The 22,972-nt window shown below is 40.0% G+C and overlaps 1 protein-coding gene across 3 annotated transcripts in view; it reads left to right on the top strand.

Moving 5' to 3' along the window:
• Positions 1-22,972, top strand: part of FOCAD (focadhesin) — a 177,958-nt gene that overhangs the window by 3,777 nt on the left and 151,209 nt on the right. For 2 of the 3 annotated variants that reach the window (XM_065406351.1, XM_065406350.1), the window contains exons 2-4: positions 101-175; positions 4,050-4,204; positions 10,262-10,366. In XM_065406351.1, the coding sequence (XP_065262423.1) occupies positions 101-175; positions 4,050-4,204; positions 10,262-10,366 (335 nt within the window). The remainder of the gene's footprint in view (positions 1-100; positions 176-4,049; positions 4,205-10,261; positions 10,367-22,972) is intronic. The other variant, XM_065406352.1, reaches the window with a different exon arrangement.

The following is a 22,972-nucleotide window of genomic DNA, read 5'->3' as shown; positions in this document are numbered from 1 at the left end:
TAGCACTGCAGCTGCAGCTTTGATCTTGGTCTCCTTTCTAAACAATAGTGCAGAGTGCCGCTTTAGCTGCATATTTTAATTATTTTTGTGTCTTTTATAGGCAGTGGGTCATCTTATTGCTGCAGTGCTAAAAGAAAATGTTTTATCCGACAAGATCAGACAGTCTACTAACCAGGTCTGTATTACTTTGTTTTCAACTTCTCTCCCACATCAGATTCCAAGCTGCTTCTGTGGTCTCCCATACACTCTGGTTCATATTGAATAAAGCTGCAAATGCTGTGTTATGTTTCAGAGCATACAGCTGGAGATTGTAAATCTCTGTGATCTGAAGGGTAACCATTTTTTTCCATTTTGAGACCCAGTGGCTAATAGTAACCGACAATAGAGTGATAATGTTTAACTGGCTGCTAGACTTAGGCTGATGACAGTTTTGTTTTCGAAAATTTGCATCACTGCAGACAAGAATTTCCTTGTGGGATCTGTTATGCTAATTAACTTTTCAAACAGATTATCATGGAATGCCCCTACATACATCATTGCAGTTTGTATATTAAAATCTTGCAAGTTAGACCTCAGAGTTAAAATTGCAGGACATATTTAATTTCAATTCTCTGTAGCTAAATGTTTCCTTTTGTATTAGCAAATTAGGGTTCATATTTCCTTATGAAACAACGTGACTCAAGGCCATAATTTACTTTTCAGTTTGTCCAACCTTTGTTAGTCGAGCGGCGTAGAAAATGCCAGTCATGATGAGTGTCACAGAGCACCATAGGAGAGGGCTCAGTGTTGGCATTTCCTTTTCTCTAAAGGTGACCTGTAAAAGGGGAGAAGGAAGGAATGGTTTTGTGGCTTTTTTTTGGATATATAAAGACCTGAAAGATATAATTTACAAAGGTGGGGTTTTATGTGTTTTCCTTTAAGATATCAGTCATGCTAAGTCTTGTTTTTTTTTTGAAGTTCTTGAATGACAAAAATGTTTTAGATAAATTGGTATTAAGAAATAGGAAATAAAATCTAAAGAGTTTAACAGCTTGAATAAAACTGCCTATCTTCCCCATTCCTCCCCCATGAGACCCTTATTCGGGAAGATACTTAAGCATATGTTTAACTTTAAGCATATGGGTTATGCCCATGTGCTTAATGTTGTACATTTCTTAAGTACCTCACTGAATCGGCTTAACTGAAGGGAAAAGACAGTACTGAAATGGGGCCTTAAGCAAGGTTTGCTTCCTTGTGAATGTAGTTGTGATGTCACTATATTAGTAGTTCTCTAGCCATCCATAGAATCTTCTATGGTAGACATGAATTTCTAAAGTTGAAAAAACCCAACTCTTTAATTTTTAGCCTCTTTCCCCCTCATCCTGAAATATCTTAAACATTGGTTTAAAAAAATGAGACAAACCCATTTTTTCCTTTTGCAAGGTGTCTTTAAAATGAAACAAATCTTCAGAGATGTAGGGTAAGATTTTCTTTCAGAGTAGTGTAGGGGATTTTGATGGACATATTCCTTTATTTTATATTGACGATACATATCTGATTACCCTAGACTGCTCTGAAAATCTCCCATTTTCTACCGCCTGTGGTCTTTACACTTTTATAAACTTATTGGTCTCAACTTCAGAAGGACTGAGTTTAGGTGAGAAGGACACTCAAGGTATTTAGATTCTGAAATGAAAACTCCTGTAATATTGATGATTATGGGAAATGCACATGTGTTTAAAGTTGAACACGTGTTTAATTTGACCGTGGGATACTGTTGGGAAGAGAGGTGGACTAAGAAGGGGAAGAGCATCTTTGGGCACCAACTTGCCAACCAGTGAGGAGGGCTTTAAGCTAGGTTCAAAGAGAGCAGGTGACAAAAGCCCACAGGTAGATATAAAAAAAGGTGACCTTAGTAGAGACATTGTGGGGGAAATGAAAAATTGTGTGTGCGTGTGCGCGCGCGCGCGCGCTGCCCCAGCTCTGCATAGATAGCCGGCAGCAGACCTTGAGCGAACCGCCCAGTGACCACAAGATTCGTTAAGGTACGAAGGTGCCAGGCCAGGTTTATTGTTGGCAAAGCACAGTAATAGCACCTGGCAGACTTTACGAGGATACTAAGACATGTATGCCTGTCACAATGAATGGAGCTCAGTGAATAGTGTCAGTGTCCCCTTGGCTGGACAAAAGATACTCCTTCTATGATACATTTTATACCCTGATACAAACAAGTTAATACTGCCTTTGACATAGTTAGTTACTGCCCCCTGATGTGGCTAGTTATTACCCATCACCTTGTACATGCTGGTTTGATTAAAACATTTTTATTATGTACTGTTATCCTGACTATATCTTTTAGGAGGGGTCAGTGTGTTTTTGTTATTTTTGGGGAATATTTTTGTACCATTCTTGATATTGGGATGTTCTGGTACCACTTGATATTGGAATGTGTTTGCGTGAGTACTGTGTGCTTAGCACTTCTTAGGAACGTGTATATATAATTTGTGGATTACATCAAGCTGGGAGGAGTTACAAGCACTTTGGAGGACAGGATTAGAATTCAAAATGGAGAATTCGTTTGAACTCAACAAGATGAAATGCAATAAGGACACATAGGAATGAAAAATCAAATGCCCAACTACAAAAGGGGGGATAATTGATTAGGCAGTAATACTGGTCTGGATTAGAAATTAAATACGAGTCAGCAATCTGATGGTGGTGTGAAAATGGCTAATATAATTCTGGGTTTATTAGCAACAGTATCATATGCAAGATATGGAAGGTAATTGTCCCGCTCTGCTCAGCACTGGTGAGGCCTCAGCTGGAGTACTGTGTCCACGTTTTATGAAAGATGTGGACAAATTTGAGAGGGTCCGGAGGAGAGCAGCAGAAGTAACAAAAGGTTTAGAAAACCTGACCCATGAGGAAAGGTTGAAAAAACTGGGCATGTTTAATCTTGAGAAATGAAGACTGAGGGGGGACCTGGTAAGTCTTCAAATATGTTAAGGGGTATTATAGAGGATGGCGATTAGTTGTTCCCCATGTCAGCTGAAGATAGGACAAGAAGCAGTGGATTTAATCTGGAGCAAGAGAGGTTTAGGTTAAGTATTAGGAAAACTTTCTAACTATAAGGATAGTTCTACTTACATCTTCTGTGTTCTCTTTGTAAGGGTTTCAAAGTGTTGATTTGTTAGAGTTTAAAAACATGTATTATCCTTTTACCTCTGCTCACAAACCAAATAGTAAATCAACCAATTAACAGATGTGTAGTATCAAAATAACAAAAAAAAAAAAAGGGGCCTGATTCATAACACAACGAAGTCAGTGGATTTTGGATCAAGCTTCCCTGTATTCACAACTCCAGGTTAAGAACATATTTTGCTTAAGGTTGAAAGAATTTTGAAGTCACTTCAGTTCTACAGAGGGATTATTGCCTGTCTATAACAAATTCAGACATTTGGAAATGCAGCAGCTCTAAAAGCAGTGGTCCACAAACTTTTCCCAACATCTCCCCCCCCCCCCATCCATAATTGATCCTGTCCATGCTCCCCCCTCCCCCGGCCTGGGAGCCAAACTGAAACTTTTCATAGGAAAATGTTGCTTCCAACAATAAATTTTGAATAGAGATTATTAATTTGAAATTTCTCATGGGAAAACAAACTGCATTGGTAGCAAAAAGTACCTCAGACTTTATCAAAACTTTCAGATTTAGTAATCTAAGGTATTAGTAGCAATGTAGGTAAGGAAAATGTTTAAGACATTAACATGACAGTGTTGCTTTGAAGTTTCTGTGTGTTTATTAACAGAAAGTAAGAGAGATTTTTATAAATGACCTACTTTGGCAGCATCATTGGATAACAGAGGTTTGGTTGGCTTTGTCTTGCCTTTGTGTTTACTAAATACAGTAATGCCCAAAGAAAGCGGAGAACCTGATCTTAGTTGCACCTACTCTTTACTTTAAGTTGCATCTCTGGGAAGATGATGTCAGGCAGGGTTTTGTTTAATAGAATGCTTAGAGTGAATAGTATTTAACTTCTGTCAGCATCCTAAATGATTGTTCCCCATTTCAGACTCCTGCTTTGAACTTGCTCTGGGAGAAGTGCTCCAGTGAGAATGTGGTTGTGCGGACGGCCTGCTGCGAAGGCCTGGTGACTCTTGTTGCACAGGATTATGCAGAGTTCAGTTATGTTCTCAATACCGCTCTCAACCTGATTCCCTCTGCCAGGTAACATTCATTCACAGTGTTTGGGGCCTTTTGTTTGTCAGGTATCAGTAAAGTTTTAGGTCCCATCTCTTGTCCTAAACTTAAAATGTTAGCTCTATGGGTCAGGGACTGGGACTGTCTTTTCTTCTGTGTTTGTATAGTGATGAGCACAATGGAATCCTGGTCTGTGACTGATGTTCTAGGTGCTAGTGTAATACAAATAATAATAGTTGTGCACAGGTACATTATGCACTGCAAGTAGTTCCATGGACTTCATTGGGGCTTCAGTGCATAAAGTTGAGCACATACTAACACTCTGCAGGTTTGGAGCCTTGCTTATTGATGTAAAAAGACCTTTTTTTTAAATCACCATCTAATAAAACATAATACACGTACTTTCCCCTCCTATTTCAGCTTTTATTAAACTGAATTTCAAATAGAGAGAATCAGCTTGTCTTCTAGCTTTTTAATAAACAGATCAATTAAAAATAGGAAAAACAATTGCAAAGACATGGTTTTTTTATGTGGGAACTACATACCAGGATGAGATCAAGGTAGGGTAGAAAACAAAGAAAGGGGTATCTGACAGTTTTTTTTCTTAGAGATGTCTAATGCAGCAGTTCTGCAAACAATAAAGCTCATATGTAATTTGACCCATGTGGGTAGTCCCATTTATTTCATGTGTGAGAGTAATTTTGCACATATGAATAATCCCACTGGAATGTTTAGGATCTTGTCTGAAAATATTGATGGGGATGCAGGAGAGCTGGTTTCTGGTCCCTGTGCTGCTGCAGATTCACTGTGTAACCAAGGGCAAATCAATTTACCTCACTGTTACACTTCCTCTGTAAAATGAGAATAATAAAACTTAGCATCTCTCAAGGGTGTTTTGGGATAAATGTGTTGTGTGGTGCATAGATAATATACTGCTGAGCATCATAAAAAGCCTACAAATAAAAACATGTGAATGTAGTCAAGTACATGAGTGTAATAATGTTTGAAGATGTATTTTGTTAGTCTCCTTGCGAAGTTCAGTGAGATACTGTTCTGTCCACTGACTTATGGCAAGTGTTTGGTTTTTAGCACTAAGCCTTTCTGCATAGAGAACACTAGTATATTTTCTTGCTCAGAGCTACTAATTGATGCTACACTTGTGCTGTATTATGGGATCATGGTAGTGACCCCAGAGTCAAAGTTGCAGGAACCATGCCATTCAAAACATATTTGTAACTAACCCCTTTTAACTTTCACAAAATTAGGTTTAGGCTGAAATTTCTTGTGCTTAACTTCAGCCAAAGGTGATTGATTTTAAGTTTGTGTAAACTCAGCTGAACCATTTTTGAGTAATTCAGCTGATTAAAAAAAAATGCAGTTTTGTTCTTTAAAAAATACATTACAGTCATTCCCAGCAGATAATTCAAAATCAGCTTACTCTGAAAACTTGCTACAAGGATGTCTGCTTTAGACCAGGTTTACAATATTTTGATTGGAATTCCCAGACAAAAATATTGTAAATATGTATTACAGGAAACTGGCTAGTGTGTGCACATGTTGCCCTCTACAGGATAGAAGCAGAACAGTTCAGCTGTGTGTCATAGCTAACAAGCTGTAGGTGTGCTTTTGGAGCATGAGGATCTCAGTCCTATCCCTGCTGCTGCTATGAAGTTTTAATTAGTTGTGGTTAGCAGACTAGTGACAACTGTGAAATTCCTATATGGCTGTGAGTTTGCTACAGTAGCAATAATTTAAGGAGAATATAATTTTAATCAAATTTTGTACTTTTGAAAACGTGTGTAAACCAGGACATTCAAAGTCAAGGTTAACGTTAGAAACAAATGTGTGAGAAAGTTGAGTTAAGATATTTCAAACGACTCTAACTATACCATCATTTTCACACCACTCTGTTCACCCTGCATGTGAAACAGATCCATGCCTGTGACTGGTATCTCAGATGGTTGATATGTTAACCACTGGCTGTGTTGGCAGTTTACCCGTGAAACCCATATAATATATAAAAATCTAGTATATTTTGACATTTTCCCTCTGACTCCAAGAATTCAAACCACATCCACTATGATTTGCAAAACAGTATATGTAGCCGAACCACAAGGGTATATGGGTTTAAAATGTTTTCAACCACAGGGAGTAATGACTGACTAACCTAGCCTTTTCTTCTTGGTTCATTTTAACATTGATCTCTTTTTGACCCTCCCAGACCTTGGCAAGCTGTTCCTTCATCCTGTTCCCTGCCAGATTTTTATTCAGATTTGTTGTGGGGCTTTGCAACACTGAGTGCACTGTGTCTTTAAAGGCATGTAAACACGAAATTGACTGTCAATGGCAGCCCAGCAGAAAGGTCGTCAAAACTTGTGGGCTCCTTCCAGTTCTGTTTAAAGCAGGTGTGTGTTATGACAGTGAGAAGACAACTTTCTGCCCTCAGCAACTCTCTGCATCTTCTGCAATGACTTTGGCAGGGGTTTAGCATACCTGCTGGTCTTTCTGCTGTGCTATTTCATATGCCGTGAAGGACAGCCTGTATTCTGGGATGGGCACTCCAGAGCTCACATGGTTTGATATTTTGCGTGTGACACCTAATCATTTCACATTCAAATTATCATCCTCACTTCCCCATAAGTTTCCTCCTCAATTAGTTTTAAAGCTCTGCTGATTTCCTCTGATCTTTTAATACTACCTCCCTTACAGAATATTTCTATGGAATTTCATCTCATGGGGTTTTTTAACAGCACTTTTTACATAGAAATCTAAAATGGGCAATTTTTTAGAAAACACTCTTGAGAGAGACTGATGAATGCTTTACAGAACAATCATTAGGAATTAGACCCTTTGATATTACATAGTACGGGGGGAGGGATAGCTCAGTAGTTTGAGCATTGGCCTGCTAAACCCAGGGTTGTGAATTCAATCCTTGAGGGGGCCACTTAGGGGTCTGAGGCAAAATCAGTACTTGGTCCTGCTAGTGAAGGCAGGGGGCTGGACTCAATGACCTTTCAGGGTCCCTTTCAGTTCTAAGAGATAGGTATATCTCCATATTTTATTTATTTTTATTTTTTTTAGAAAAAGATAATATTTACTTAGAGCCTGAACTTCATAGAATGTCTTGAAGTATCTTTAACTTTCCTAAGAATATCACTCTTACAAGGAATATTTGTTATCCCAGGCTTCCATGCCTTGTTTCTCAGCATAAAGACAATGGAGCAGCTCTTTAACTGGTGTAAATTGTCATAGATCCATTAACCTCAGTGGAGTTTCAATAATTTACACCATCTGAGGATCTGCCCCAATAATGGATGAAATTTGATGGCTTGTATAGTGCAGGAGGTCAGACTAGATGATCATAATGGTCCCTTCTGGCCTTAAAGTCTATGAATCAATGCCATTTATTGTTACATATTTAGGAAATTATTGTAAATAAATACTTGTTTGCGTTCTTTTAAATGATTTTTTCTCACATTAGGATTAATGCACACAGTGAGAACAGAACCCCCCTCTTTGCATTATTTAGTGAGGAGATCTTTTGGCTTAGTTCATAAATTACATACACGTCCTAACACAAACTTCCCTCCCCTGATTCCAAGTGGGAGCTAGGACAGGATATTGTTGGTATTTTGTTATGAAAAGTGAGGCCTGCTGTTTTGTTTTGCTCAATCACTTCATAGTTACTCTTCTTAGATTGAGTGACGTGTGCTAGTAAGTTAACCGTGCCTTGAATTTTCCCTAAGGCCAAACATTCCAAAAATTGACCCTCTCTCCATCCCATCTCTGCCAGCTAGTATACCAACTTCCAGAAGCCTACTGCAGTCATCTTTTTCTGTTGCTTGGCAACAGGATTGTGAATAAAGCTGTAACCTCTCCTACAGTAAGGTTTTCAATGTTTTGATGCTGAGGAGTCATGACAGCCTGTGATTTTAATGATTACAAACATCTTAGAACTGCACCATTTACTTTAAAAAAACAAAAACAAAATACCTAGCACTAGGATTCTGTCAATAATGAACTGCGCCAATGTTTAATAGTACCTTTTGCAGGAGTGCAGAAGACACATCTGTGGGAAGAGATGGACTACTCACTGTACTTTGCATCTTGGAGATCAGTGTAAATTCTTGGGTGAGGAATCCACTCTGGAGATTCTGAAATCTTTAGATCCTCATGCCATTGACTCCCACCAATTGTTGTATAAACTTATGCTGAGCATTCATTTTGAAAAGGCTGTCAGTGTTGATGAAAAATAATAAAAACGTAGCAATCAAGTGATTTTGTGTGTTTCTGATTTCTTCTTAGGAATGACATGGATTTAGGATTATTGCACTGTAGAGATGATGATAGTTTATCCTTAATATAACACCTTTTATGGATGAATCTCAAAGCATTTGTATATATTAATCAAGCCCCATAAATTCCCTGTAAGATAAGTTGTATTATCCCATCAGTGGGATAAAACTCTGATTGTGTTTGAGGCCGTGCCAACATGAGAAAGATGTACCGATTTAGTTAAATAGATAGCTATATATGTTCAACTTCCTTGTGTAGACAAGTCCTGTGGGTGTCAATGAAACTGATGTGGAAAGGTCCATTGAGATCCAATTTACAATAGCAAGTGTAGAGCATAATGTACCTTGTACAAGTCACTTAATGTTACTGTACCTCAGTTTCCACATCTGTAAAATAAGAATAGTAGTGTTTACTTGCCTTCTTCAAAGCACCTTTGAGATCTATGCATGAGCATTGTATAAATGTGATCAGAATCAAATTAGCTAAATCTGCCTGATGGTTAGGTGCTTCTACTGGTTCCTATTTCACAGACTGGGAAACTGAGATACAGATTAAGTGACTTGCTTAGATATATTGCTCCCAGTGAAAAAAGGAGAAAGACAGTCATAAAATGTGTGGCTGTCAGTTTTCTTCTCTTGTCCACCCCATTTATTGTTTAAAGGAATTTCTCCTCATGTCTTAAAGTCATTTTATTCCTTTTCTCTTTCTGTTAGGTTTTTATTTCATGTGATGACTTGCTATCCCTTCTCTTTCTGCCAGTGGATATTTACTCATTTTGTAATAACTGAAATAAGGCTGGGGCAAAACCCAGTGTGAAGCTTTTAAGATGTATTTAGAGCACCCTGAAGCGTTGCTTATTCATTTTTAAAAATAATGGCTTATTTTTTCTCCTCTGCTTTATTTTAACCAAGGATTTAAAATTCATTCTATTTACCTGAGGTGGAATCAGGTTGTTCCTAGTATGTTCTGGTTTTGAAAGCTCTGGAACAAAATATTAATTACAAAAAAGTAAACAAAACTCTCAGGATTGTCCCTCTGCAGAACTCAGCCAATGGACTATTGAAATCATGGTCTAGAAAAAATTTCTGATTGCCCGGCCAGTGTACTTGTTTTTCCTCCGTCTAGACTGCAGTAGCTTTTGTTAGAGCCTCTCAAGAAGCTTTTTAAGATTATAGGGAATCCTATAAAACTTCCAGAAATCCTATTGCTGCTCTGTAGGTTTTCATGAATAGTAAATGAGTTAAGGTGGGAAGAAGGAGATAAAGCAATTTCATGGAAGGACCCCTTACTGCGCCAGTCAAAAGTCAGAAGAGCAAACCTGTTGTCCTGAGATTCTCTTAGGAGTTAATTTTCAATGTCGGGGATTTAGATCCATGACACTTGATAATCAGAGTTGCATGGTAAAATCTGTGCCTACTGTGCTGAATATTTACCTTTTTTATTCTTGCAGTCAGGAACCTGTTGGTGTTAATATGATAAAAATACCGCATTAGAGTAAATTATTAACAGTAAATTAGTGCATTTAGAAGGGTTTTCATCTTCAAAGTGCTTCACAGACATGGATTGGTCTGTTAATTCTCGATTATAGGTAAGTAATATCAATATTTTGCACATAGGTTAAGTGACTTGCCTTAGAGGCAGTAACTGTCAGCTTAGGGAGTAGAACTCAGGAGAGCTGAGATCTGAGTTTTGTGCTTGGATAACTAGATCATACTTCTCATGGAAGGGTCAGTCAATCCACTGTCCTTTAGATGATGATAATGTTATATATTCATTGTGTTTCAACAGGAATGTACATGGTTTGGTAAAAATTATTGGGAAATTACTGCAGATGCAGGCCGTTACGGTGGGAAAAAATGGAGATGAAGCTGTTCGGGATTTGTATTCAATCAGGTGAGCTTCATGTGTGCTGAGTGTGTGTGTTTTAATAATCACTATTTTTAAATGACAAAAACTTGCACATATAAGTGTTTACTAACCCTCTGATACAAAAACAACCATTCTGCGACTGGGGCTTAAAGGAGACTTTACATTAGCTAATGAGTAGTAATCATCCTAAAAGCAAAGGTTTCAACCCTTGGTCAAAAGGTTTAAGTAACATTAGCCCCTTCCTTTAAATGGAGAAAGCAGAGTAGAAGACTTGACTGAGCTTAATGGAAGAAGTGCATAGTAATCCCTGAAAGAATAGGAGGTACTTAAAAGAGGAGACATTGGATGCCTGGGAGGGAATCATAGAGAAAAACTCATTTTATACTCATTAGTCCACAAAAGATATAGAGCCAGCATCTGTGTGCTGTAGTGCTGCCAGAACTGGGGATCTGTAGAGCCCCTGGAATATGGTCCCACAATAATAATAGTTGCATGCAGTTACTAGAGCCTTTACCAAGACTCTGCTTTTCTGATACATACATAAAATACTTGCTGCCATTATGGTGTAATAATATGATTGAAGAAAACTGGATGTTTTGTTATGGTAACTATAGAGCTTTTGCCATTTATTTAAACTCATATACAATGCTATTTGTCAGGGTTATGTTATTTTGTTATATTTAATTTTGTAAGTGAAAGAATTGTTTTCCAGGCAACATAGGGCACTCTTGATGAGTGTTGCAACAATACTTTACATATATAGAGTCTTTCAGATCCCCAAAGCACTTTTAGTCTGCACCTTCCTCTTGACCAGAGGAAAATTGCCTTTCTTGCCAGCATGTGACAGTTGTAGGATAAGAAGTGAAAAATGCTGTGAACTAGTTGAAATTACCGGGGAGTCTAGGTTGGCAGAATGTAACTATCTGAAGTGGTGATGAATCAGGATCCCAGTGATAATGCCCATGTAACAATGATATGGGGTACAGAAGAGCCTTATGACATTTTAAATGTTAGTCATCCGATGACACTGATTCACTGAGATCACATAGATTTTCATGCCTGGACTGTAGTTTCCCTGTGAGAGAGAGAATAATTTTGAGGGTCCTTCTTACTGCAAGAAAGATGTGTACCCTGTCCATCCAGTTGTACCACTGGAAGTTAGATTAGAAAAAATGGTCAGTACTGCTAAGAAGGAAGTGATGCTAGGTGAAGCAACCAGATGAAGTGTTGGAATTGATAACTTCCCCTCTGATACCTGCCTTTTATTATTCATGTTTGCAGTCTACGGGACCTGTTGGTTCATCAGCTCTTCCAGATGGTCTAGATAGCAGCAATACTAGAGTGATTTTTGTGGTTGTTCTGCACTTTCATATAGCCAGAATATTAAAATGTTATCACAGTCATAACACAGTTGTCACTTACTGGTTGGCCTACTGCAGCATGTTTTGTCTGGGTCTGATGGCAGAGGCTAGAAGCTGCATGTGATAGGTTCCCCCCAGGGTTCCACTTGGAACTGGAGTACCACTGAGCCTGCCTGACCCACCAGCCTGGGCTCCCTTTCCGACTGTGATAAGGTGCTGTGATAAATTGCCAAGCTCTCCAAGCTTGCTCTTTCACCAGCATACACATAGATAGGGACACACCCAGCTACAGTTCCATCCAGATGCTGAGATCAACTCTGCATGGGAAGGCTCAGCTAAGGCATCTCCCAGTTGCTAAGGCACGCACCCCCCTCTGGAACCCAAAATTATACCGTCTTGCGTTGCACAAGGAACTGTACAGAGTAAGCTCAAAATTTGCCCCCTCCCTCAATGTGGAGAAAGATATGCAACAGCTTTCTACCCCAAGTTAAAATTTCCACACACTGACTTTTAGACAAAACAAAAGCACATTTATTAACTACAAAAGGATAGATTTTGAGTGATTATAAGTGATAGCAAACAGATCAAAGCAGATTCTCTTAGTAAATAAACAAAACCGCAAACTGAGCTTAAAATGCTAGATAGGTAGGATATGAATTAGCAAATTCTCACCCTGAGTGATAAACAGGCTGGCAGATTCTTAAGGCATAAGCTGCCTTGGCTCTGCAGCTTGGGTTTTCCAGGTTTTCATACACAGGCTAGGAATCCCTCTAGGCTGGGACCATCACTTCCCACAGTTCAGTCCTTGCTCCTCAGGAGTTTCCAAGTGTGTTGTTTTAGAGAGAGTGAGGTACCATCATGATGTCATTTTTTCCCCTTTTGTATCTTTTTTCCACTTGCTGGAAAGCTCTTTTGCTGTGACTGGGTCAAACAGTTCCCAGTGTGTAGTGCTATCTCTGAGAGGTTTCTATTGTACACATTTCCTGGGGTAATCCTTGTGCTTGTGTGCATTTCCTCAATAAGCCATTAACATTGTTTGGCCTTTTTACTGTTGTACCTGAAAGGCTGCTTGTGGGTGTTTTCAACCTCACAACATGTTTCAGCAACACATACATAGCCAAACTTCATAACTTCACATACAATCCAATGAGATATTACTGACTAGCAGATCAAGACATTTAGAATGATACCTCACAAGCCATACTTTGTACAAAACATATCCTAGTTACATGACAGTGGTGAATATTGGGGTCCAAGGGTGTCAAACTGCAGTTGATATATTACATAGCATCTCATCTCCTCAGTAGGGCATATAAACAAGCGTATTATTGCAGTGCTCAGCAGTCTTCAGTAGCTCCTAATCTAATTCTGGAACTACTTCAAGGTCTTGGTGATTATATTTTAAAACCTTGAATATGCTAGAATTGGAATATCTCTCAGCCCATCTCTCTCTATCAGTGACGTGTCTCAGCTTCACCATCTCTGTTGATTGTACTTGTTGTGACTGATCTTCTTAGGGGAAACGCCAATTAACTTGGGATGGGGCATTTTTGATGGAAGCTCCTAGGTCATGGAGTCACTTACACTGGAGATCTGTGACCAAGTCTTGCTGCTTTTAGAATACAGTCCCAAGCCTTCTTTGCACAGGACTTTCCTTAGTAGTAGAACTGAATGAACTGTGTCTGTCCAGGCATTGGGCTCTTGGAAGTCTATCACCAAACTGATCCCACCTAGGACAACAGATATCAAGAATGCAGTATGGGGAACGTCTTGGTCCTAATTTGTGTGTGTGAATACATTGAGACTCTATTATGCACCTGGATGCTATGGTGAGATCCCCTTCAGTGATGATTAGATGAATAGAACCTAGAATGCCTTCCTCCCACTTGTGACACTAAACCACTGGACACAGCTTTGTTTTTTCTATCAAATTATGTTTCCTTTCTATCTCCTTCTCTTTCTAAATTGGGTGCCACATAAAAATAGTCCATGTGTCCCCAAAATTACTACACAGATAGTATAATATAGTATTAGCATAGGGAAATGCTTTAAGATTTCAGCTAGCTCTATAGTAACACTGAGTAAATGTTGACTTACTAGTGGCCACCACTATATCCGCTTTCCCAGGCATGGATCTTGGTTTTGTAAAATCCCATAATACTGTGCAAACTCCTTTTAATGACAAAGAAAGAAAGCTGTTGACATAGTAGTTTTCATCAGGAGAGAATTAATTTGCAGCTTAGTGGTAGTTAGGATTTTTGTGTGCAGATGGAGCACACTTAATTCCCAGTTTCTTTGTCCCTAGCCAGCTCTAGTGGTGTTGTCCAGCTCTGAAACCTCTTTGGCTAAAATTATGATGATGTAAATTAGTGTGGGAAGGGATGGTTAGAGCTGCTACAAGAATGTAGAGCCTCCCTCTCCTCAGGGGAGAGAGGGACTTCCAAAGAATTACAGCTGCTGACAGAAGTGTGGAAGGTGGTGTTTAACAGTAATTTTAAAGCTGTTTAAAGTAATTAAGAACTGAAACTAGGCATCATGACAAATCAAGCCTTGTAGATTCAGCCAGCGTCTTGCAGCAGGTTTTTGTTGCTGCTAGTTAATTTCTTGGAGAGGTAGAGTCAAATGGACAAAAATGGATCTAAATTTTGAACACGCAGGAGTTCAGGGTGTTGAGATTCTGGGTTTTGGCTTAAAGCCCTTCTGTACATTAGGAACGAAATGTACTTTTAAAAAAAAATTCAAAGACTTGTCAGGTTACGTTTTTAGTCGCACAATTTTATCAGTTGCTATACTATATTTCCAGCTTGTAACTACTGTGTCACACTTGAGGTTAATGTGAAGCTGTCACAAGACTTTCTTTCCTAAAGAAAAGGGAGAGTATACCCAATAACTCCTGAAGGGTAACCGCCTTTTAACAATATTCATGTAGTGCGCTGTCAGGTATGCAAAAATGTTCAATGCAAAAATCACTGGAGAATTGATGAAGCAACAAAATGTGAAATAGACAATTATTGTCATCTTTTCTATCATCTTTTTAAAATAATAGTACAAGTTAAATAAACTTAGGGCTTAGTGATATTTTCTATTGACTAAGACCAACTTATTATGGCCTATCTATTTTGGTAACATCACACTATGAAGAATTCTTAGAAGGAAATTGAAGCTCCTGATGTCTTGCAGTTACTTTTGGTTTTTGTTTCTTTAATGTTTGACACTCTTACCAATAATTTCTTTGTCTCCAATTTTGCCATCTTTTGAGGAAAATTATTAGGGAGGTTGTGGCAATGTAGCTATGGCTCTCTCAATTTTCTATAGTCTAGTCTAACGCTATAAACTAATCAGCCTATTTCTCCTGTGAAGGAAAAATGAATGAGATTTTTCTATTTTTAAGACATGTAGGGTTGGAAGGGACCTCAAGAGGTCATCTAGTCCTCTTTCTCCCCTGCCCTGCTCTGCTCTGTGCTGCGGCAGGATTAGGTATGCTGGACTGTCCTGAACATCTGTATTCTGACAGATGCATATGAGGTGTTCATTTGATCTCCATGATAGTATATAAGTACGTAGATTCTTATACCCTACCCTTCCCTCTGGTACTGGAGTTAGGAGTTCCTTGATCCTTTTCAGTATGGTTTTAAACATGAGTATGTAGACTTCACTAGTCTCTTTGATCAATGAAGTCCTTCTGGTGATGGATAAAGACCAAAGCAAAGTTTTTTTTTTTTTTTTTTAAAGGTGCCTGACGTTCATAATCCATATTTAAAATCCTTAAGTACATGTTTTGACTTTAAAATCAATTGGCGCTTCAGGATGCTCAGCACTGTTCAACAGTTCATAAATTGGAATCGGCTTTGGCACTTGAGTTGGATGTCCTAGATTGGCATGTCAATGGTCTGGGATCAGGCATTCCCCGTGGAGGGCCTTCAATTCTGGAACAGAGCCTGGTTTTGATGACTTTCGGGTCATATTGCAAAACCTATCTGTTAACTCAGGCCTGAATGGATGAGTTTTAGTGGCTGGTGAGGATTTTTTGGGGCAGCGTTGTATACGTTGTCAATTTATATCAGTAGTCTCCAACCTTTTTACCCCCGAGATCACTTTTTGAATTTAAGGGCAACCCAGGATCTACCCCGCTCCTTCCACGAGACCCCCCCCCCCCGTCGCTCGCTCTCCCCCACTCTCACTCGCTTTCACCGTGCTGGGGCAGAGAGTTGGGGTTTGGGAGGGGGTGCGGGCTCTGGGCTGGGTCATGGGGTTGTGGTGCAGGAGGGGGTGAGGCGTGCAAGCTCTGGGAGGGAGATTGGGTGCAGGAGGGGACTCTGGGCTGGGGCAGAGTGTTGGGGTGCAGGAGGGGGTACGTGGTGCTGGCTCTGAGAGGGGGGGGTCAGGGCTGGGGCAGGAGGTATGGGGTGAAGGAAGGGGTATGGGATGCTGGCTCTGGGAGGGGGGTTGGAGTGAGGGCTTCTTCTGTGTGGCACTTACCTCGGGCAGCTCCCGGTCAGCGGTGTAGTGGGGTAAGGCATGCTCCCTGCCTGCCCCGGCCCCACCCTGCTCCCGGGAGGGGCCAACGTCCCCCAGTGGCACCTGGGGGGGGGCATGTGGCTCCGTGCACTGCACCTCTCTGCAGGCACCGCCCCCGCAGCTCCCATTGGCCACAGTTCTCCATTCTCGGCCAATGGGAGCTGTGGGGGTGGTGCTTGCAGACAGAAGCAGTGCACGGAGACCTCTTCCCCCCCCCCCCCCTTCCCTGGGGCCATGGGGGCGTGCTGGCCGTGTCTGGGTTCGGCGTGGGGTCGGGCCAGGCAGGGAGCCTGCCTTAGCAGCAGCCCCACTGCACCACCAGAGATCACGATCGACTAGTTGGTGACCACTGATTTAGATGGATTCTGGTATACATTTGCACTTACAGTGAAACATTCACAAATCGAGATGTAATGGGGCATTAGATACACGGAAAAGATATATTTCTCAGATATATATTCTTTGGAATAGCTTACAACAAAATTTAAGTGTTTCATGTTTTGTTATGGAAATGAACAATTTGTATTTCTGTATTGGTAACCTGTGTGATAAAGCTAGGCTATATAAATGCGTGAAGGGTGTATTTAAGAGTAATTTTATTATTCTTGGGTTTGAGAGAACACCTGTGGTGATAACACATTTTGAAAGTATATCAAGCTTTATATATTGTGCATCTCGTATTGTAGCCATATAGCTCACCGGCCCGAGTTTATATAGCTATCTTGGATGGATGTATACAGTGTAGTTTTCTGACCACTAAATAAACTTGAGACACAAATAAAATAATTTCTTTTCCATTGTGGGTTTATTCTGTTTGATTTATATTTCACCAGATCTCTGCTAAAGCTTTTGAGACTGGGAAAAGTGCAGTAATAGTAACGGTGTTCATAAAGAATATTTTAAAATTAAGTGGAACAGAATTTCAGCAGCAAAGTCAACAGAATAGAGGAAAGAAATTGGCTATAAAATGTTGAGATCAGTGTCGCTTTTGCAGTTCGTCTTAAAAAGCCTGGAGTGGAAACAACAAAAGAGCTTATTTATAGTTGTGTGTGTCAGTACTTTCTGATATGTTATTTTTCCTCATTAACCTCCTTAATTTCTTTTCAGTGAATGATTTGACTATTCTGTATTTTCTATAACTATTCACCATTTTTGTTTTTATTGTGTTAAAATGTTGAAAAGCTGTTCCCCCCACCCTTCCCAAATGTCTCTCTTGCTTCCAATCAGCAGTCTGAAATAAAAATTCAGAGCAGGTAGAAAAATGCTTTTAAAATGCATATTTGATGTAGTAAAGTGCTGTGCCTTGTTTCTGAAAGAGTCAGGGTCACAGCTGCATACATGTAAATGCATGGTGAATGCAACATTGTTTCCTCGTACAGAAAAAGCAATCTGTCCCTCACTGAATTTATGATGCAAATTGAATTGTAGCTCTCCTATGTTCAGAGATGTAACAAAAAGGTTGAGGTGACCTAAAGGTTACAGATAACTTTTGATTTCATTGTTCCCTACCATAAGACTAATCTTTTTTGATTGCCTTTAGTTGGATGTATTTACACTTGGATAGTTGGATCTGGTTGCATGTCTTGCCTTATCCTAGATTCTTGCCAATAGAATGAAGAACATAGCATTTTCATTTTTTCATTTAAAGTGCAGATGTTACAGCACAATGCTAGCAAAGCTGAATTTAAGATTGAAAAGAGATTTCTATCCCAAACCCTTCTTTTCTACTATTTATAACTTTTCCAAGTTGAATTCTGTAGGGCTAAATCTTTTCATGTTTTATTTTAAAATCACTCTGATTAAAAACAGAATAAAATATTGTGGTCAATTTGATTAAATTTGGTCCAGATGTCTGACCTTTAAGAGCACATGGAATCAGAATCCTTCTAAATTTAAAATGTTTGCTGTGTTCTGATTTGAAACCAGCTTAACTTTAGAACCTGATGCCTGGCATACCATTAGTCCTTGAGGGCCCCATTGACTTCAATATAGAAACAAGACCTGTAGAAGCAAAATCAGGAACTTAATGAAGACTAATTATTTTACCTAATTAGAAGAAAATATATTTAAAATATAATTGAATATGCAGCTGCCTTAGGCCAGAATGTACACAGCCCTGCTTTTTCAGAGGCTCCACATCATATGTAAATCGTACCTAATCTGACAGTGAGAGGGCCATCTCATATTTCCGGGTCTGTGATCCTGTCTGATTAATGCCAGCATAGGGAATTAATTTCTAACTCGCCTTTCACACTACCCTTTGGAAACTTGCATTTCAGCACTATACTTTGCCCTCCCAGTCCATGTAAGGAAGTCACTGGGACCAAAGAGCTTCACTAAAAGGGAGTGCAGAAAGGAAGGAGTTAGACAGGATGGGTGTATTGTGGGTATGCGCAGGGATGTGTGTGTATGGGAAACAGTCACAGGCGAGGAAGGGAGAGGGTGGAGTTATGCCCTTTACTTCTATTAGGTCCCTAACAATCTGGGGCCAAACCTGGGCTAGGCATGCACAGTTGGTCATTTTTCATTACATCCATATCAATAGGAATTCTGTGAACATCCTACAAATATCCCATCACATCAGCCAGCTTGACATTTGGACAGCTGTCATTTTTGGTAGTGAAGAAACTTTGTTTTCCACACTGTTCTCTATATTCATGAGAATTGCTTTCGATAGCATAGTAGGGAAACCTATTTTGTTCCCATTCAGTTGACTTGAGATTTACAAGAATAGTAGGAGGGTTTTTTTTCCTTCTGGTATCTGTATGCATGACAGTTAATGTCCTGGAAGTTGATTGCTTTGCAGTCAGGGATGTAGAAAGATCCTGAGCTCTCCAAACTGTACTGAGCAAACTTACACAAAACCTACAGTAGAGATGGAAATGTCACTCATGGTGAACACTGATTACTACCCTTGTTCAGCCATAGTGATGTTACTTGATAATAAAACTTTGCATTTACCTAATGCCTGCCATCTGAGGAACAAAACATGCTCAGTCATTACAAACATTAATTAATCTAGCATCCTGCTAAGTGGGTATTACTTCTGTTTTATAGCTGAAGAAACTGAGGCACATAGAGACTTAGTGACTTGGCCATGCCATAGACTTTCTCTGCGATGTTGCTCTCCTGATGCAGATCTCCTGACTTTTGGTTCCACATGACTCCTATCTGCTCATTAAATTTCATTTGTCCTCATGTTTACAAAATTACAAAACTAACAGTAAATCAAACCAAAATAAGTAGTGGATGCATAAGTACATTCTAAGATGAATTAGGGATGCACGGGTAGCAGCTTTATTTCAAAGTTGTATTGGTTGTTGCAGTTAAAGCAGGACTAAAATCCCTGTGTTTTAGTTATTGAGTTTCTCCTCCAAATTTAACAGACTAATTGTCATAGTTTGCTGGCTGCAAGTCCTAGTTTGCCTAACACACTGTAGCAATAGAACCTCAGATGTTTTTGGTTTGCTGTCCTGTACACAGTCCAATTCTAGGTTTACTGTACTGTTGAGCAAGATGAGAATCTTGAGACCAGGTGGTGGAATTGTCATGGTCTTTTTAACATGAACTTCCTTGCTCCAAAGAGACTTGTCACTGTTGATTATTTCTTGAGCCCACACTGTTTTTACAGCTGAACTCAGGGCAATAGAACAACAAAGGAGACTGGCATGCAAGGTGTACAGGGTCTGTGCTCTCTGTAAGGCATGTTTTCCAGTCCTTTGCTCATTCTTGTGGCTCTTCTCTGACCCCAATCCAAATTTTCAACATCCTTCTTGAATTGAGGACAGCTGAATGCAATAGTCCAGTAGTGGTTGTACCTGTGCCACATACTGTGTATTTCAGAGTTAAGTGATATTTAGATAAAGTTTCTGTATATAGAGATAAAATGGCAATAAGTTACTATCTGCAATCCTAAATTTTTCCAGAGAAGCCCATCGTATTTGTTTAAAGAGCAAAATTGTCTTTATGTCCAAACATAATGGAGGGTATTGCAGCCTCCTTACACCTTTTTTTACATGTCCTCTCAGGCTCAGCTGCCTGGTTCTATCTATCTGCAGAAGCAAGCCAGCACTAATTTTTTGGGGGCAGCCTAAAAAATGTTAACAAAATGCAAGTAATTTATGATGATGATAAAATTATTACTTTACATTTATACAGCTGCATCACAAACACTCTTCTATAGCAAATAGTGCTCACAGGTCAGATCAGGATCTATTTTCTTGGCAAGAAACAATGCACTGGAACTTGCTTTCACTTTAGATGCCACAGAATTTTTATTAAGAGTAGGATATTGCAGATCTTAAAAACGTTAGAGCTATGCAGTATGAGGTGAACTCCAAGCCTGCAGAGTTCAGTGGGTCATGTTCCACTATAGTCTCTTACTAGAGTAGAGTCAATAATATTTGCAATTTTCTTGGCTGTTAGCTTTCCTCTGACAAGCTCCTAAAGAAACAAGGAGCATTAGGTATGAAAGATCATTCTGCAGTCATCTTGTGTAACCTGTCAGACGTTTCATTTGGATAATGGTGACATTTATTACTCTTTAAGTAAACTGAAATCCAGTCAGTTACCCAGTATTCTAATAAGGTCAGAGAGAATAAAGTACCATAATATGGAGCACCTACATTTTCGTAAAACAAAAGGATCTTTTAGTTCATTTTTCAGAAATGTGTTACTGGGCACAGTATTTTTGTATTCAGGGTCATATTTACAGCAGATGGGTATGGTCTCATAGTTCAATGACAGCCTGAAGGTACCATCATACTATTTAGTCAAACTATGATGTATAATAGAGAAAAGAACTAATAGCTTTTATTTCCAAAGTGTGGAACTCCTGCAGATACTGTTGGGGAGGGATAGCTCAGTGGTTTGAGCATTAGCCTGCTAAACCCAGCATTGTGAGTTCAATCCTTGAGGGGGCCTTTGGGGATTTAGTTGGGGTTTGGTCCTGCTTTGAGCAGGGGGTTGGACTAGATGACCTCCTGAGGTCCCTTCCAACCCTAATCTTCTATGATTCTATGACTGCATTTGGAGCTGGTATTACTCAGCACTGCTGAAAATCAGGCCATAAACATTTCTGTGTAATGTGAAATAATGTAAAAATGTCTGAATTTTTTATATTCTTAGTATTTTACAATGAGAGACCATCCCAGGCTTGGGCTCTCCTAACAATCTTTATTTAAAAAAAGAATACAGACTCCATCAAATATCCTGGTAAACAGATTACATCAAATTCCCTGGCAACAACAGAAATACAACTTAATTTAAATTTCCTAACAGTGTCTCCATCAGAGTCCACCATGCACTGCTAGCCAGCCTTGCCCATCACTAGTCTCCTTATGGGGCAGAGAGGGAAGATGGGCCTGGTAGCATACCCAGAAGGTTAGAGAAAATTTGGGCTATTATGTGGAAAGAGGGGGTTGGCTAGTGAATTCAAAAGGTATAATGGAACTCCAGCTCAGGCACTCCTACTGACTATGATTATGGCATTATCTCTTGGGCAGAGAGGTGGCCTCTTAGCTTGATAGGTCTCAGGTTATTTAGTGCTTTATCGATCACTATAAGCACTCTAAGATCCACCTAGAAACAACTGGCAGCCAGTGCAAATGTTGGAGCATAGACTTGATGTGCTTGTGAAAAGAAACACTGATTAACAAACTGAGGGCAGAATTCTGCACCAGTTGCAAATTTCCAGATTTAAGATATAGTCCTATCAAGACTGCTAAGTGTCATGCATTGGATGTGCACTCCCGCATTCCCTGCTTCTCCTTTATTCCTGCAACCCTGTTTAAATCTCATGTATCCAGCAGGACTTTTCCTGCAACTTCCCTTCTTGATCACTGGGGGGAAATTATGGCACCAGGTGTCAATACTAAGGTCAGGGAGACTGTCCTGTGCTCTTAGTGTGCCCCTTGCTGGCCTCCAGGCATCCTATTAAATGAGGCAACAGTCTGTCTTGTTTGCAGTGGGTGAGGAGCAGAATGGGGCCTGGTGAGAGCGGGGTGGAAGGAGCACGGGCAGGCAGAGGGAACAGAAACTGGAAAGGGCTGGTTAAGAACAGAAGGGGCAGGTATTGGTGAGCAGGGGCAGGATGGGGCAGCTGCACCCCACTTCCAACAACTGTCATTATAACAGGCTCCCCACCACCAAAATTCCCAGGTGGGTTTCATGTTTAGGCTCACCCATTCCTTCCCCCTCTCCACAAACAAGCTCCCATGCCACATTTTCCCACCTCCCTCCAATAACGTTTGCCCCCACTGGCTTATCCAGGCTCCCAGTGCTCACCCAAGCTAGTTTTGATTTTGCTTCTGCAGGGTGCAAGGGATAGGCTTCAGTCTCCTATCCCTCCCCCTGTCCACACACCTTTCCACTGCTGAAGGGGAACCCTAGGGAGAAATCCATTACCATTTTTCCCTGGTGAGAAATGTGTCACATGGAGTGGCACAAAACTTACCTGATGTAGATATATCCCGGTGTATTACAATAGTTTATTCTGAAGGTGGCAAAGGCGTTGATGAGAGGGCTGCATCAGAACGAAACAGTTGCAACCTCTTGGCTGTGTACATGTGGCTTAGTAGCTACATTAGCAATCCAGACTCTGGTATTGTAATGAAAGTAGACATGCCTTGTTCTAAAATAACACCCTGGCACTCATGTTCCTCTCTTGGTGTCCCCTTCAGCCACTATATGGCAGTTAGGCTGATATCTTTCTGATAGTTGTTTCCATACTCTTGTTTCCTGGTGTGTAGTC

This window comes from Emys orbicularis, chromosome 6, assembly GCF_028017835.1.
Source record: "Emys orbicularis isolate rEmyOrb1 chromosome 6, rEmyOrb1.hap1, whole genome shotgun sequence".
Taxonomy (NCBI): Eukaryota; Metazoa; Chordata; order Testudines; family Emydidae; genus Emys; species Emys orbicularis.
The sequence above is the reverse complement of the archived record's forward strand: the minus strand, read 5'-3'. Positions and strand labels throughout refer to the sequence as shown.